The sequence below is a fragment of the Protomyctophum bolini genome (assembly GCF_963924005.1).
Source record: "Protomyctophum bolini genome assembly, chromosome: 1".
In the NCBI taxonomy this organism is placed as follows: domain Eukaryota; kingdom Metazoa; phylum Chordata; class Actinopteri; order Myctophiformes; family Myctophidae; genus Protomyctophum; species Protomyctophum bolini.
In genome coordinates, this window is record NC_137862.1 from 13,029,614 (window position 1) to 13,047,150 (window position 17,537).

Sequence of the window (17,537 nt, forward strand, 5' to 3'; positions counted from 1 at the left end):
CTGCTGAAATAATAAACTTTGACCCATTTAGAAGAATGTTTATGTTGTCACAAAAGATCACATTCACAATTTTTATTTTTATTTAAATATTATTAATAATAATATCATCATTGTTATTATTATTATTATTATTATTATTTATTATTATTAATAATATTTATTATTATTATTATTATTAACAACATTGCTGAAGAAGCAAGTTTCTCTTATTTCGAAGGCCACTGTTCGACGGAACATCTCCCAGATACACCGGATCAGGAACACAGCTGTGTTGTTTAGGATTGATAGATTGTTGTGTCTGTTTATCTATTTATGTCATTCCTGCACACACGTGGATAACTGTATATTTTACGTTCGGTTGAATTTGTTGTGAAGTTGTGTCAGTGAATAGCGATGGGGCGTAAAGTCACTCTTGCTACTTGTTCGCTGAACCAGTGGGCTTTAGACTTTGACGGGAACTTTGAGAGAATCCTGAAAAGTAAGTAAGACATGTCATAACAACTATAGCTATTTGAAATCGAAACATAGCGTTTCTTTCCCTTGTAATAGACCTGACCAGAACTATTAAGGCTACATGGCTTTATCATTTGAAAAGGACACAGGGATGGTATCACGGCTGTACGAGCTGTGCTCACCAGAGTTAGGGACTGGATTATTGATTATTGATTATTATTATTATTATTATTATTATTATTGAATGTATGATTGAATAGCTTATATCTAAATAAATAAATTATGGACATGAAGACACCCACCTCACCCCTCTGCTTCCACCTACAACAGGCAGTAGGTGTTTTTTTAGTAGATTATGACAATGAACTCAGACCATTTGAGATGTCAATTGATCTTGTTGTTTCCTCTCCAGGTATTGAGACTGCCAAGTCTAATGGAGCTAAATACAGACTGGGGCCAGAGCTGGAAATCTGGTATGACTGGAACATGTCATTTTGTATTTTGTATAATTTTATTAATTTGTGAGGGGCGCCAGCCCCTCCTATACACAGGTTTAATGTTTGTCTTTAGTTCAATGTTTGTTTTGTAAACGCCGTTGACAATGAAGGGAAAATTTATGTCATAATGTGCCTCATTCAAGGTCAAGGGTCAAGGTAAACTTTATTGTCCACAAGGGAAATTTGTCTTGGGCTTTCACCCCAGCTACAGCCACACATAAAACATCAATGACAACAAAAATACATTACAGAGGAAGACACAACATTACATCATATTGTCTCTTTATTGTTAATGGCGTTTAATGTGTGTGTTTGTTTTACATCACCATTACATCACCTAATCAACATGAGTTAGACTTTAATATATTAGTGCTCCTCATTTCACACGGGGGTGATTTTTATATTATTGGTATAATTTTGTTATAATTGTGTTATAATTTAGTAATTTTTAGTTTCCCCTATTATATTAACAGGGTCCTCCTTTTTTAAAGCTGCTGCCAGTACATGGAAATTGTCTACCTTGTAGACAGGTGAAAATCCCATTGAGATCTCTTTTACGAGGGAGGCCTGTTCTGGGTAGCAGCAGGACAGTTGCAACGTACATAACAAGGTTGTGGCCTCCTGGTGGAGCTATAATAGGCCAATGTGAAAATGGTGCCATTTGTTCTTACACCATTGATGGCAATTGGATGATTTGAGGCATTTTGTTCCAAAAATGTGTTTTGCTAAAATCCACCTGTTGGTGGCGCTATAACAGGCCAATGTGAAAAGGGTGGGATATATTCCTCAGCCTAGCAGGAAAGTCTGAAAGATTTCATGTAAATTGCACGCTGCGTTCATGATTTGAGGCTTTTTGTTTCAAAAGGGCCAACCCTGCAAATTTTGAAAGGCAATGTTAGCCAATTAGGATGGAATATGAAATATCGGACAGATCCATCTTGAACACAGGACTATAGAGATAGTGTGTAACGATTTGTGTGATTTTTGGACAGGTCTGCCTCCTCGTGGCGCTATAACAGGCTGAAATTTTGGGGCAGAGGTTCATCGTTGGCATCCAGGGAGTGTATTCTGACAACCATATATGGAGTCGGACTGATGAACGGGTTTTGCAAGTTTTCATAGTACTCTGCGACCTACAGTCGCAACAAATGCATATTATTTTAGAATGTTTCCTGACGAGGTTTCACCTTGCCCAAGCTAAAAAGTGGCAAGCTAATGAAAACAGAACTAAGTACTTGAAGAAAGGAGAAGAAGCAAGCAATCAGTTGAGTAGTTCAAGGTAATAATGTATCGGGTGCGTGGTTCTGGTAGTTACAGTCCATAGAAAAGAACACCAGCACTCACATTGTATCCAATAGGATTCTTGTTTATTTTTCAGTTTTCCCCCCAACAGCAAGCAAACACACAGACGTTTTCCTCAGCGTAAATCTGAACAATGATGAAGTGTCACCTAGGTGCCACGGTCCGATTGCACCACATATCAGTTAAATTATTCATAATATTACATACTGCCCTCATTTTGTGCAAAGTACACAGACATTACCTGAGAGAAGGTTGTCTGAGCTCTGTAGCAAGATGGAGCATTGGACAGGCCTGTGAAATATGAAATGTAAAACCTGCTGAGTAAATATGGTGAATTTGCTGAGCCTCTTGTGCCTTATGTGATGTCACACGTGTCTGTTGTTTACTTGTTTTCCAACCATTTTAAGTTGCCATACCTGATGATGATGATGATGACGACGTTAAACGTTGAGGTGCTCTTCATGAGGCTTTTGTTTATACCGTGATTAATTATATTAATACTAACCACCTGCCCTTACCCTCACAAACCTAACTCTACTTCTTATCTCCTGGATTCTTTTCCTTCTCTGTCTTCTCCTCCATCTTCCTTAGTGGCTATGGCTGTGCAGATCACTTCTATGAGTCGGACACATTGCTCCACAGTTTCCAGGTGCTCAGGAAACTTCTGGAATCGCCGGTCACCCAGGGCATCATCTGTGATGTGGGCATGTGCGTCAAACATCTAACAGACTTATGCAGTCAAAATCCTTTACCTCAATATTTGAACGTTTATTCTATGATAAAGTATGCAGTATAGTTTGATGCTTAACAGTAGTTAAAGTGTCCCTCTATGATCAATTTGATATTTGGTTCATAATGAACAATTGGACAGCGTTTATATAATGCTAAACTCATTATTTATATGTCCTGCTATAACTACAAAATCAATGATACCACCGATCATCTAAACAAGAATTAGTCTTTCTCATGGGTATATCGCTGAATTCACCATGAAATTGTTTGTGTGTCTGTTCCTGTACCTGATTATTTCCTTCTGTTATTATGACCCTCAGGCCCATCATGCATCATAATGTGCGTTACAACTGTCGAGTGCTGTTCCTTAACAGGTATGTTAGCAAACCATACGTTAGTTATGATGTATATCTCCTACCTGGAATGGATATAAGGGCTGACATTTTGAAGACAAAGACAGTAATAAACGTACCTTCTGTGAAATAAATTTAGCCCGCCTTTTGAACCCATTCAAGCCAATACTAATTTCACTGCCTATGGTACCTAATCAACATGATTGATTTAAATCAATATACCGGTAGATCATACAATACAACAAAATTATGTTGTTTATGGCTGTGCAAACTGCAGTGACTACAGTTTGCTAGAATTAGTTGTTATTATTCATCTCATCCTTACATTATCGCCCCTTCATCCTCATCCCTACCCTCATCCCTACTCTTCCTCCCTACCCCGCTTCCCTCCTCCCCACTTCCTACCCAATCCATGCATAACCAATTGTTTATCCTGACAGGTTAATCTCCTCTTTTAAATAAAGAATCTTAAACGATGTTCGGTTTGAAAGCCACAGCGTGGTCTGTACTTCAGTACGAGTGAACTATAATAACTAAACAAATTTGTCTTATTCTGCTTCCATTCTAAAGGAAGATACTACTCATAAGACCTAAAATGCACATGGCCAACACTGGGAACTACAGGGAGTTGCGCTGGTTTTCACCGTGGAACCCAGTCAGGTTGGTCCTCACAAGATAGCATCAGATGTAAATCTGTACATTAGTACAGATTTATCTGTACAGATGTCACTGATGACTAATGTCATGTCAGTGACATTAGTCAAGATTGGCCATTGACAGATACCAGTATTGCCATATATATCAACTACCGATATTGATAATATACTGATATTATTTTTAAACTGTGTGGAAAATAACCCATTGTAGATGTTTTTATCGTCCAAATTGGTCTTTGACAGACACATTTGTTGGGTGTCCCCCAAGAAAATCTTTAACATGATTGGTTAGTAAGGATATTGTCACATTTTCTTTTTTTTTACTCTAGATGTGTAGAGGAGTATTTCCTGCCCAGAATGATTCAGGAGGTGACAGGACAGGTAAGACCTGGGGGTTTAATCACTTAAACTATTTAAAAAAATCCCAGTTACCAAATCTCTTCGTCAAAAATAGCCGATCTACAAGCTTACAACTCGTCACATTACAACGAACGTTATCCCCAGAACATAGATGCTAGTGGTTAATTATTTTAAAGATGGTTGGTTAGACCGTTAATTTTCACATGGAAGATTTACAAAGGATGGGTAATTAATTGATAATGATAATCTTGTGTCCTCAAGGATACTGTTCCCTTTGGTTACTGCGTTCTTTCTACCAAGGACACCTGCATTGGGAGTGAGATATGTCAAGAGCTCTGGAGTCCTAGAAGGTAGTATAGATAAGTATAAGAGTATTATTATATTTTATTCCTTTTATTGTTGATGGGTTAAAATACCATTGATTTATATCAGAGTCCCATTACTATGTAGTGTTAAGTTGATTACTCAGGAGACTAATATGTTACTCCTACATATTACATATCACTCCTTTTATGTATTACCCCTTGGAATCAAGAGTAATGTATAATATACATATAACTTTCCCCCCCTATATTAATAATAAAAATCACACCCGTGTGAAGTGAGGGGCGCTCGTATCATTAATATACATCATCATACATCATCTCATGAACAACTGAATTTATGTGATTGGTGTAATATTGAGACTCTTGTTTCACTGTAATAAAATAGAGTTTTGTTATCTCTGCTCCCTTAGCCCTCATATACACATGGGTCTGGATGGGGTCGAAATCATCACCAACTCCTCAGCCAGCCACCATGAGCTACGCAAGGCTGACCTTAGAGTCAACATGATTAAATCAGCCACCAACAAGGTACACAATCTATTCTACACTATCCTACACAGGTAGTTTACGCTAGTAGCCACCAGATGGCATCATTGTTTTCTTTCATAGGATTTACAGTCATTGCATATTTAGTTTCTGTCCCATCTTCTACTTGATTACCATATTATTTCTATATTCAGTTTTTAATGGCTCACAATTGGCAAGAGAAACAGATGGCTTTGATGTAGATTCAATAATAATTTGTTTGGTGTATACAAGCATTTCGGGATCTGGTGGGACACAACACAAGCCAAGCTCAATAACTGTTGATCTATCCTTCAGTTGCAAATGACACAAATACATTACTGATACAGTTAATATAGATATAATAAATTCTTCTTCTCATAGTCGTAGATAATTCCTCTCTCAGAAAGGCTACACATGAATATTTATTTATTTTCCTTAATCATGTGATCACTGTCTGACCTGTTCCCGGGTGATCAGTGTGAAACATAAACAACATTTAAAACAAGAATGGTAATCGAATGTATTGCATTTAAATATCTGAAGCCAGTCTGAGAAAAGGTAGGCAGTCTGAATAGCTGGCTGTAAGAATAACATTGCTGCGGCTCTATTTACATTTCTCACTACATAAGTCAGAGATGTCAAAAACTATAAAACTAAAACTAAAAGCTGCAAATGTCACTCGCCCAAATGTCTGTTATCAGTTGTAAATGGAGAAGTGGGTAAAAAAAGGAACTACAGAAATAATAATAATTATCATATTGGCTGGCCAACTCAAAGTGGTAGTCTACTTGGGGGAAAAAAGACAATTTGTCAGCTAGTTTCTGTATGGGCCAGTAGAGATGGCAAAGTCACTTCTGCTGCGACTAATGTTTGCTTCATAAGTCCCACACTGAAAGTTATAGTGGGATTTAATGTGTTGAGTGTTCAGCCATTGTTCTCTGCTTTGTGTAATCTTCAAAAAACTATATTTAAAGTGAGAGACAGGTAAAATAAAAAGAGATAACTGCCAGCTCTGCCTAATGTGAGGCCAATCTTGTGTTGTACAGATAAATCAGTAAAAGAAAATACAAAAAAATGCTATTGGAGTAATACAAACGGCCAAAGCATTTAATCAGCTTAATATAGAATAGAACGGCATGCCATTGACTGCTTATCTCATGTTTGTTTTCAGAGTGGGGGGATCTACCTCTATGCCAACCAGAAGGGCTGCGACGGGGACCGTGTTTATTATGATGGCTGTGCCATGGTGGCTATCAATGGCGATATCGTGGCACGCGGCGCACAGTTCTCCATGGACGATGTGGTATGGTCCATTATGATGAGTAATAGCCTGATGTAGGTCTAAGGACTGAAACGCTTGAATCCTCGACAGTAACAAGTGTTTGTGTGTGTGTGTGTGTGTGTGTGTGTGTGTGTGTGTGGGTGCATATGCGTGTGCGTGCGTCATACAGGAGGTTGTAACGGCCACCCTGGACCTAGAGGATGTACGTAGTTACAGAGGAGAGGTGTGCCAGCCTCATATGGTGAGATTTGACCTCCAGTCCAGAGTAACCAGGAATCACTTGATCTGTTTTATTATGATGTCAAGACCCCGACCGCGCACATTACACCTCATCCGCACTGATGCGAGGAGAGCAACATCGTCCACCCATCCATATATTCACTCGCAGAGTCTCTATTTGAGCGAGGTTTCGCGGCCCCAAACACTTTCATTGGTTGAGATCTACACGCTACTATTTATTGGTTAATATGGTTATTTGATTGGTGCAGGCTACGTCGTAATGCAATGACCAACGCTCCATATCAGTTTATAAGAGCTGCTATTTTCACTAGTTTGGGTCCCTGGCAAACGTCTAATTTCTCTTTTGGGTCTTGAGCTAAAAGGTTTGGGACCCACTGGTCTAGACTCTTGTCTACCTGCTCGGCTGAGAGCCTTTTTTGCAAGCAGGACGGTGTTGGACAAATAAACATAACTCTCACTGTGCTCGTCGTCTTCGGCCGCAGCAGGTGGTACATGCTATCATTCACACTCTTTTGGGCCTGGTACACAGATTGGGTGTTCCTTAGACAATCTCAGTCATGGCCGAGAAGATGATCCAAAACAGGCGCGTTGGTAGATTCCCTTTGTTCCCTTTGATCAGAAAAATCTTTGACTCTTCAAGATCTGAAAAGAAACCTGTGTTGATTTGAAAAGTTAGGAATGCATGAAAACGGCCATGCATGACAAACTGATGAATGTTACAGTATTTTTGTATGCTGAGGCATTCAAATTATACCCACTATTAAATATTTATCTTTTTTTTTTAATGATATATTCATCATCAGGAAAAATAAATAATAGTGTGTGGATAGGATATAGCTTTGCTGGACTGGAATTTAATTTGTCTTCTCTCCCACTAATACTTGAAAGAGAGCACACAGTAAAAAATGTTCCAACATATTAACATCTCTGTGTAAATGGAATCATTCCGTCCAGTCCTGTACTGTACTGTACTGTACTGTATGTACTCGTTATTTCAAATTAATGGCATGCTTATGTAGTGAGTGAGTGAGTGAGTGAGTGAGTGAGTTTGTGTGTGCATGTGCAGTACAGTATTTGTGTATGAATATTTGTGTATGAATGGGTGGTTGCACATAATTATTGTATATGCTTGCATTCATGCAGAGGGGCCTGCATTATGTTTACCTGTTGCAGGCCTCTACTGTAAGAACTTACCAGACAAAAATAGCATGCTTGATATTTAGCTCTCACATGTCATACTGTTGCACAGCACATGAGCACATGGCCGCTTGGTTCTCTATTGTGCTCTCTTCAGGAACTTGTTTGGAAACCACAGTGATTTAATCTGTGTATTGTGGTGATGGGTTGAAAGGCTTTCAGTTTGTATTCAGAAATAACACCACCTGCAGCTTCACTGACTATCTCGCTCTGTTTCTGTCTCCCACTCATCTGTCCTCTAACAGGACAGTGAGCACCAGCCGTGTCACAGGGTCAAAGTTGACTTCTGTTTGTCCTGTGACGATGATATCTACCTCCCCACTCACCAACCAATATCATGGCAGTTCCACACACCAGAGGAAGAGATCAGGTTGGACATTTACTTGTTGCCAGAGGAATTACAGTAGATTACTTGAGTTTTGTTTACACACACGCAAAACCCTTAGCGACAGAACACAGGATTCATTCAGGATTCAGCTTCAGTTTTGATGCACTCATTTGCCGTCACCATCTCCTCCTCCAACGCTTGTACCTCCTGAGTGGTACATCGTTTACAACTGCTATGTTTTTCAATTGGGACATTATAAAACACATTCTCACAGCTCACTGGTCATGAACACTACCTACTGCCACAAATCATAATCCAATTATAGAATTTATATGAAGCATTTCACCCTCCATATAAACCCTTCATGAGGAAAAAGCTTAAACAATCACCCCCACAATGACTTTTCTTCTATCGATTAGATTACCCAGCCTATGGAGCCTTGAATTCATGGAGATTTTTGAGGGGCGCTAGCAGCCAAGTCTATGGACTTTTATTGTTTAGAGCACTTTTAACCAACAGAGTGGCAGCCAAGTCTATGGACTTTTTATGTTTGGTTACAGCAGTAAACATAATGTGACATCATGTGAGTCAATATAAATACATCTTGTGCCACTCACTTCAAGTGTGATTTTTATTTATTTATTTCCCGAAATTCCTAAGCCAATAATATGATATCCGGCAGAGTATCTTTGAGTCAAGCCATCCCATGAATTCAAGGCTTCATGGGATGGGTAATCAATAGAAATTTAAATAATTAGCTATCCCTTACTAAAACAGTTGCCTCACTCATTCACACAGGTCATAAACTGTCTTCTGCAAAAATGTGTCCCTTTCAATTTTCTGTCTGTCGATTTAAACATGGTGCATGTGTAACAACCAAGTTGGAGCTCGGTTCCTACAGTCGAAAGGAGATAACGTTTGTGAGTACCGGGGAAATGTGGCCATCTTTTATCTAGATTGAAGGCTAGTATTGTCCTCAGCCACTGTCAGGCTTGCTGGAATCAAAAATAGATGAGGGCGATAAAGGCAGACTGAAAGGTTGCATAATGAATCCACTTAAACATTAATCGCTTCTGTGTGACATTCATTTCACTCCCCCAACTGCTGTCTTTGGCTTCATTGTCTACGATAGGAGAAAACATCTTCATAGCCTAAGAAAACAGTATATCCTGCCTCACTGGTTAACTCAACCTGTTTCCTCTGTACATTAAACCATGGTGTAACACAGAGTCCAAATTATTACATTATTACTTAGTATTACCTTACATAATTACCTTACAGAACACCAACTAATGCTATGTGGCATGTGACAAAAGGAGTTCTCACTGCTAGTTTATGTGCTGAAAAATGTCTTGTCCCAAGGACGTTGAATATCTAATCTAATATAGTCTGGTTGCAGAGAATAAAACAGAAAGTTGAATCAAGGTTTATGTGTGAGGAGTTCAAACTATGGTAGCCACTTTGTAGGAAGCTTCACTTGTCAACAAGAATTTACAATGTCTGTGTTTACGTACAGTACCCTATCACTCCTTCTTTGTACACTTGTATACTGTTTGGTTGTTCACAGACGCTAAGCACAGTATGTTATGTTGAAGGTATGTTCATTACATAATGATCGGTTTGATGTCCACCTGCTATCCTAGTTATGTTGTGTAGCACATACTTGTTTTCTTGGCACTCTAAACACTCATTACTCAACCACTTACCCTGCATTGTGTTACACGGTTTCTGCCCACTTATTCAGACCTTGTACTTTGTACATCTCTCTGCATAAGAGCATCTGCTCTACAATGCCTAAAATGTGCTACTGAAAATAATCAGGTAATGTTAACAATAACAATTTAATGTTAATGTCATCATGGTAATAACCTGGTTTTACTGTGTTAATTCTGTTGTGCCTCCCAGTCTAGGACCTGCCTGCTGGCTGTGGGACTACCTCAGGAGGAGCGGGCAGGTGAGACCTAGGAAAAGAAGAAAGGGGGATCAATTTCTCTTTGAGTTCAGTACCTTGCTCAAGGGCACTTTGGCTGTGCTGATGGAGTGGACACTGTATATATGAAACCAGTCACCCTGTATTCTCCACTAGCACACAACTGAAATGCACAGGCATGTCAGTGCTGGGGATCATGTGTGGCCTCTCTCCATACCCCTAGCCACAGTTGGATAGTGTAAGGTTTAGAAAAATACAGAATTCAGTCACTATGCAGGTGAGGTGAGGAGGGGTTGGGAGTCAGAAGAATGGAATGCTCTTGGCATACTGTGGAAAGCTTATTAAATCATGTACTGTGGAGAGCTTATTAAATCATGTGAATAATGTAACATGACTTAACCCAACGTTGATCTATTTTGGGCGGGGCAAACAGAGTCTAATGAGCTTAAAGACGAATCTTACAGATTGGTCGGTCAAATTGCATTTGTAATCGTTTTAATACAACATCTCATTAATATTCAGTCATTTCTATGATAACACACATTTAACCTTCCAATAGGAAAATAGAGATGTTTAAGCGGTCGTCTTTAGTGGTTGTGTTGTGCGTTCTGTTCCAGGGTGGGTTTCTGTTGCCTTTAAGTGGAGGTGTAGACAGCTCCTCCTCTGCTTCTCTGGTCTACTCCATGTGTGTGCTGGTCTGCCGGGCTGTACGTGACGGCAGTAAGTACCAGTTATATCACAGGCTTTACTCAGACTGAATGCAAGACCCATGTAAGATACTTGACTTTGATCACAAGTCTGATACAAGGTACAAGACAAAATACCGGGAGAAAAACAATCTCTTTCTCTCTCCCTCCCTCTTTGCCTCCCTCCCTCCTCCATCTGTGCATTTCTTCCCTGTCCCTCAGACAGTCAGGTACTGGAGGATGTACGCAGAGTGGTTGGAGATGTGTCCTACAGTCCCGAGGAACCCAGAGAGCTGTGTGCTCGAGTCCTCACCACCTGCTACATGGCCAGCGAGAACTCGTCAGAGGGCACACGCAACGCCGCCAAGGAACTGGCCAGTCAGATTGGCAGGTACGTAGGGATGGTGTTAACCTGGCAGCATCCAGTTTTGGCTTTGGGTAGCTATGGCAAGGCATGTATAAGCCATACATTACTGTATTTGGGGCATGCAAAATGCATTAACAAACATTAGGAACTGAATTTAACGGTACTTAATTTCAGAATTCATACACGTTCTTCATCAGGTCTGCAGCAGCCCTATCAGCATAATATGAAGTGAACAGAGAGACCACAAAAATGTACAAAATGTGAATGTTGACTATGAAAGAAAGAGTGTATTTGTGGACCAAACCCAGCAAGCATGGTCAGGACCTGGACGAATTAGTGACATTTCTATTGGGGCCAGATCAAGTCAAACCAAGACATGAATTGGACTGTATGAGACATATGAATTCATATGAATATTCGTTTAGATACACAAGCGTATCACAAGCGTCTTTCATTGCTTTACTCTCACCTATCCTTGAAGAACTAGAGGAGCTAGAACTTAATTTCATGTTATTGACATTGTCAAAACCATTGTTTCTTGTTTTTACAGCACCCATATGAATATCAATATAGATATGGCCGTGAAAGCCATGCTGGGTATATTTTCCATGGTTACGGGAAAGTGGCCCCAGTTCCGTGCAAACGGTGGAACCCTCAGGGAGAACCTAGCACTGCAGAATGTGCAGGTTGGTAAGCCTTTCATGTTTCTCTCCCTCTCTCTCTTGCTCGCTTGTATTTCCTCTTTGTAGTTTGCTAACAAGTTAACAATTTTCCAGCTGAATGTTTCAGTAACAGCCCTTCCTGTGTGTGTGTGTGTGTGTGTGTGTGTGTGTGTGTGTGTGTGTGTGTGTGTGTGTGTGTGTGTGTGTGTGTGTGTGTGTGTGTGTGTGTGTGTGTGTGTGTGTGCGCGTGTGTGTGTGTGTGTGCGCCCCCACTCAGGCTCGTATCAGGATGATCTTAGCCTATCTGTTTGCCCAGTTGAGTCTTTGGGCCCAGGGCAAGCCAGGAGGCCTGCTGGTGTTGGGTTCAGCTAACGTGGATGAGAGGTAACGTTAGGTTTCTGCACTGTCAATGAGAGCAGTTTTATCAGATTGTAGCTTTGTTTATTCAAATAAAACATGTCAAATATACACCAATCCTTCTTTTCATTCTTTCCTTTCACATTTTTGGTCCTTCCTTCTCTCCTCTCAGTCTCACAGGCTACTTCACTAAGTATGACTGTTCCAGTGCTGACCTTAACCCAATCGGAGGAGTCAGTAAGATAGACCTCAAGAGCTTCCTACTCTACTGTGTGGAGCATTTCCAGCTCACTGCCCTGACAAGGTGAAGTCAGGAGAACACTGGTGTTTCGCTGAAAGGGAAGGGTCCCATGTTTTTGATATACTATTATTACTCTTGTATTACTCATTAACTGAACCCTCAAACAACATTTAAAAGTGTTTTTGAGCAGCTTCCTATTATACATTTTTGTTTTTTGGTGATCCATGCTGCTGTACAAATCATGGAAATATGCATACCAGTAACTACGCCCTGATGGCGAGAAAGGGCTTGGACGCAAGGTGCACGCATCCGCCTGGGTGACGGCAGACTGCTGGGCGAGCGCTGGCGCTATGGCATGGGGGGGTCAGATATGGAATGGCAGAACAGGTCAGCTCTATAGATGGAGATCTAAGGGTGGCAGCAGAGGCAGTGTCTTGAGTGTACAGGGTTTGATGAGGTCTGGCCATAAATGGAGCGTGTCTTGAGTGTACAGGGTTTGATGAGGTCAGATCAACATATGGAATGTCGGAACAGGTTAGCTCCATATATGGATATCTAAGGGTGGCAGCAGGGGCAGTGTCTTGAGTGTACAGGGTTTGATGAGGTCAGATGAGGTCAGATCAACATATGGAATGAATTCTGTATTGGCCATATATGGAGCATGTCACGAGGCGTAATGGACTGACTGACAGGTTTTGCATGTTTTCATAGTAAACTGCGGCCTACAATCGCAATAATGTCTATTTCAAGATTTAGAGAAAATGTACACTATTTCATCATCCTACACCAATGCAACTCCTTGCAACATGAAACTACTTGCAACCATTATCCCCAATGGCAGTTGCAAAACAGTTTTGTTGCGACTACTGTAGTTGCATTGGTGCAGTCTGGCCTATAATATTTGCTAAAATGCCAGTGTTTCCGAATATAAAGAAAACTTAGATTTTCTTTCCCACTGTCCTAACAGAGCACTTAGTGTAGTATAAATGTACTAAATATTATCATTTGACATGATTTCTGGTTTCCTCTGCAGCATCCTGGCTGCTCCGCCCACTGCTGAGCTGGAGCCACTAAGTGACGGACAGGTGTCCCAGACTGATGAGGTATAATAACACAGACCACTAAATGAAGCTGCTCACATTATACAATTTATTTTAAACATGCTGGTGAATATTTACCAGCTTCTTGCTTCCCCCACAGTTCCATTTGTTGTTCATTTGTGTTTAAATAGCAGGTTGTATCATGATTATCAGGCCAGGGTATTGGGGTGAGGTTCTGCAGTCATCTTGAGGGAACAGGAGAATTTAGCGTTTGCTACCATAGCTGTGCTACAGTATGGAACTGTAACTGGTTGGATTCAATCCAGGGTCACTCTTGTTGTTATTGTAGCTCTCTGTCTGATCGTGGCTGGCTTGTTTGTTCTCAGGTGAAATCTGTCTGGCAGTAGTACTACTAGAGACACACTGCAGCTGCTGTTCCTCTAGTCTATAAAATGAGGCACAACAGCTACGCTAGCTGTGTAGAGAGAATGATCATTTAAGTAGTATTTATTGTAACCCTTTATTTAGCCAGGAAAAAGCCTCACTGAGATGAACAAGACTGGGTCAAAACCCAGTATGCTCCTTGGACCTATAGGGCCGGGGCCGGGCTGGTTATTTCAGAATCGTGCGGTTGACAGACATGATTCATCAACACGCATTCAAAACAACACTTGGCTAGGGATCAGGCCTTGAGAGGATGCAGAAATCTGTGTGTGCAATGTGCATGTATGTGTGTGTGCAAATTATACCTGATGCAGAGCTGGGCTCTAGACCTGACCTGACTCACACTGAGCAGTATATTGAAAACACAAGTTTAATGTTCCAGGATATACAGGTACATCCTGGAGTGGTTGGCAGGTTCAGTCTAAGGAATAATAGCATATCTGCTAGCCGTAGCTTATCACCGCTAGCAAAGAGTTGCTAATAATGGCAGGCTACTGTAGATAGAGAAGCTGCAAATATTAACACGCGGATTATGCCAGATTTGTTATGTCAAAGGAAATGTTTCGGCATAGTCAATTATTTCCTTCATCAACAATAATGGACTTCTCTGTGACTCTGTCGATCCTAAAGTCCACAGAGGCAACCCATGTAACATAATTTGTTTGCTAATTCCATCCCTAATGCACAACATTATCCATCATCACAAAAGGCCATACTTACGTACTGACATCCTCCATATAGGGGCTATTTTTGTTGAAGTGAAAGAGGATTTTGGTTTGTGGTGATTGCAGGTCTGTCTTCATGTGATGGTGTTTTTTTATATACAGTATATATCTGTCTGCCCAGGTTAGGCTGGCAGTTTAACTTCCTGCCAGGAAACAATTTGGTTTAATTTACTTAACGACTTAACTCTTGTTTGCACATGGTTGCAGGACCTGATGATACTTAATGTTTTGCACATACCCACCATTATGCTTGTCCTGTCTCCTCAACCTGCAAGTTGCTGAGCTTCTTCACTGTGTCCTTGGACATAATGAACCGTTGCTGTCAGTCCCGAGGGAGTAACCTGTACAAAACACAGATCTGTTTTGACTATCTGTAACATGCTCTCCCATTTTGTGCCCTGTATGTCTCCCTCTGTCTATCCATTTCCAATTCTCTCTTCATAACCTTCTTTGTCCCCTCCACACTCTCGTCTTTCCTCTCCCCTTGGATCTCTATCCTCCCCACCACGCTCTCACACACACACACACACACACGCACGCACGCACGCACACACACACACACACACACACACACACACACAACACACACACTCCCCCACATCCCTCAACGACCCCCTTCAGGCGGACATGGGTATGACCTACTCTGAGCTGTCTGTGATCGGGCGCCTGAGGAAGATATCCAAGTGTGGTCCTTATAGCATGTACTGCAAACTCATTCACATGTGGAAGGAGATACTCTCTCCCATGCAGGTCAGTGTGTTCAGTCACGGACCGTTACACTCCGCCTCTGTTTGTGAAAATGGGGGAAACCACGTGAACTCCTTTGGGTGGCAAGTGAACCAGCTTGGCAGGTTTCACACATTCTGTTGTTGAGGAAATGTCTTTTTCTTTGACAGTAATTGTCACAGGGAAGATTTATTGCATTTTCCATGCACTAACTCACTGTTCATCTTGAACACAATTATTGAATGTTCCCTAGGTTTTACCTCTGTAATATTTAATTGTTGTGCCAAACATTGTCATGCAAATAACATATTTCTGATTTTGAACACATGAATAGCAAATCTTCCAAACCTGATTAAATATAGGGTCTTCTATATAGCCTCCCATATACCGTAGTCATAAGTTTGACTTTGAATATAGTTTGTGTCTAATTATGCAGAAATTCCATTAATATATTGCTGTAAAATGAAAACTAAAACTAAAAAACTATGCCGCTCTTAAGACCTATAGAGCTAAGCAAAGCAAAGCAAAGTTCTTTGTTTACCCAGGGAAGTGGACTAAGCTTGAGATGCTTGTTTACAGCCACACCCTGCTCATTGTGACATAACATTTCATGGTAGGGGTTCAATGCCTTGCTCAAGGGCACTTCCTAAAACAGCAGCTCCTGACCTTTTCTGGATCAGGGCCCACTTTAAAATGTTGTCTGACTCCTGACTCCGGTGCCAAACAGGCCACTGCTATGCTCTACTTCATTGTATGTCAATTTGTCAAATAGCTAAAAGATAACCCATCTACCAGCTCACAACGCGTTTAGAAATAAAATAATAAAATCTTAGAAATCTTTTCAAATTTGTGAAGATGTTCGCTTATAATAACATGCTCAAACAAGGGACAAGCGCTTGCAAGTGGTAAATTACAACTTTGGTCAAGGTGTAGTGTCTCAAACGAACATTGCTGTGTGCATACCAGGTGGCCCAGAAGGTGAAGCACTTCTTCAGGATGTACTCTGTGAACCGCCACAAGATGACCACTTTAACACCGGCCTACCACGCCGAAAGCTACAGCCCCGACGACAACCGGTTTGACCTCCGTCCTTTTCTCTACAACACCCGATGGACCTGGCAGTTCAGGTCTATCGATAACCAGGTATAGATGTGGCAATGGCAAGGTTTATGCGTTAGCGCAAAAACTCTATTACATCCTGCTTACAAGAATTTAATTGAATTGAATTGAATTGAATTGAGCCATGACATTTTTACAATTAATTATTTCTCCAATCATTCCCCAAGGTGTCTCAGATGGAAGCAGGAAGCTCCCACTGTCCATAATGTCATGAGACCTCATGCAATCATCACAGAGAAGCCATATACTGTAATTGTGATTAACCATCCAAGATTAAATGTTGTTGTAAGCTGCTCTGTGTTCTTCTCTGGGTTTGAGCAACTGTGCATTGCAATGGAACCCAATGTCCTAAAAGGATAAACACTGTCCCTTTGTCTTCACATGTACACCAAAGCTTGAGACAACTTATGGTGCATTGTCACTGCTATTGTTAATGTGTCTAAACAAAGCACCACTGTACTGTTGGTTACAAAAATGATAATCACACTCAATTCTCAGGTCTAATATGTAATCAATAAGAATGTATTATGGACCTGTGCCAGTTTAGCGGTCCAGGCACCTTGGCTGGTAATCCAGCATGACAGTGTGTCGGTGGTTCCAGTTCCGATCCCGACGAACTTTGCTGTGTGTCTTCCCCCCCATCTCTCTCCCTGTTTCCTGTCTACCTGTGATCTATCAATAAAAAAATTAAAAATAATGTATTATGGAATAATATATATAGGCTAATCAAGGAGAATGTATTATAGCAGAGAGTGAAAATAGCATATCTGCAGGGCGTTGGTTGTGAGCTTGTAGATCGGCTATTTCAAAAAGATATTCCATCTTACATATTTGATAATTTGCAATGTTTGAACATTTTCTATTTCTAGTTTCTAGTATTAAAAGGTCCTTGAATGAATTGTCACTTCACTGTCATCTGGTACCCCCCAACCACTGCAGAGAACCACTGCACTCACTGACTCAGATTTAGTGCACTGTAGCCAGCGGGGGGTGTATGTAAAGTGATA

The 17,537-nt window shown here is 40.7% G+C and overlaps 1 protein-coding gene across 1 annotated transcript; it reads left to right on the top strand.

Annotated features, from left to right (window-relative positions):
* Positions 1-284: 284 nt before the first annotated feature.
* On the top strand, positions 285-17,268 carry nadsyn1 (NAD synthetase 1). The gene is made up of 21 exons (XM_080768511.1): positions 285-478; positions 866-926; positions 2,844-2,960; positions 3,305-3,358; positions 3,908-3,997; positions 4,323-4,374; positions 4,615-4,703; positions 5,090-5,207; positions 6,358-6,489; positions 6,638-6,709; positions 8,151-8,275; positions 10,139-10,187; positions 10,781-10,883; positions 11,072-11,240; positions 11,767-11,902; positions 12,156-12,262; positions 12,408-12,539; positions 13,510-13,579; positions 15,307-15,435; positions 16,378-16,554; positions 16,698-17,268. Exons 1-21 carry the CDS (start codon positions 394-396, stop codon positions 16,734-16,736), a joined length of 2,106 nt encoding a protein of 701 aa, XP_080624637.1. The 5' UTR covers positions 285-393; the 3' UTR covers positions 16,737-17,268.
* The last annotated feature ends 269 nt before the right edge of the window (positions 17,269-17,537 follow it).

Coding starts and splice junctions, on each gene's coding strand:
- nadsyn1 (XM_080768511.1), top strand. CDS start 394: ATGGGGCGTAAAGTCACTCTTGCTACTTGTTCGCTGAACCAGTGGGCT. Junction 479..865: donor CTTTGAGAGAATCCTGAAAA/GTAAGTAAGACA, acceptor TTTCCTCTCCAG/GTATTGAGACTGCCAAGTCT. Junction 927..2,843: donor GGGCCAGAGCTGGAAATCTG/GTATGACTGGAA, acceptor CATCTTCCTTAG/TGGCTATGGCTGTGCAGATC.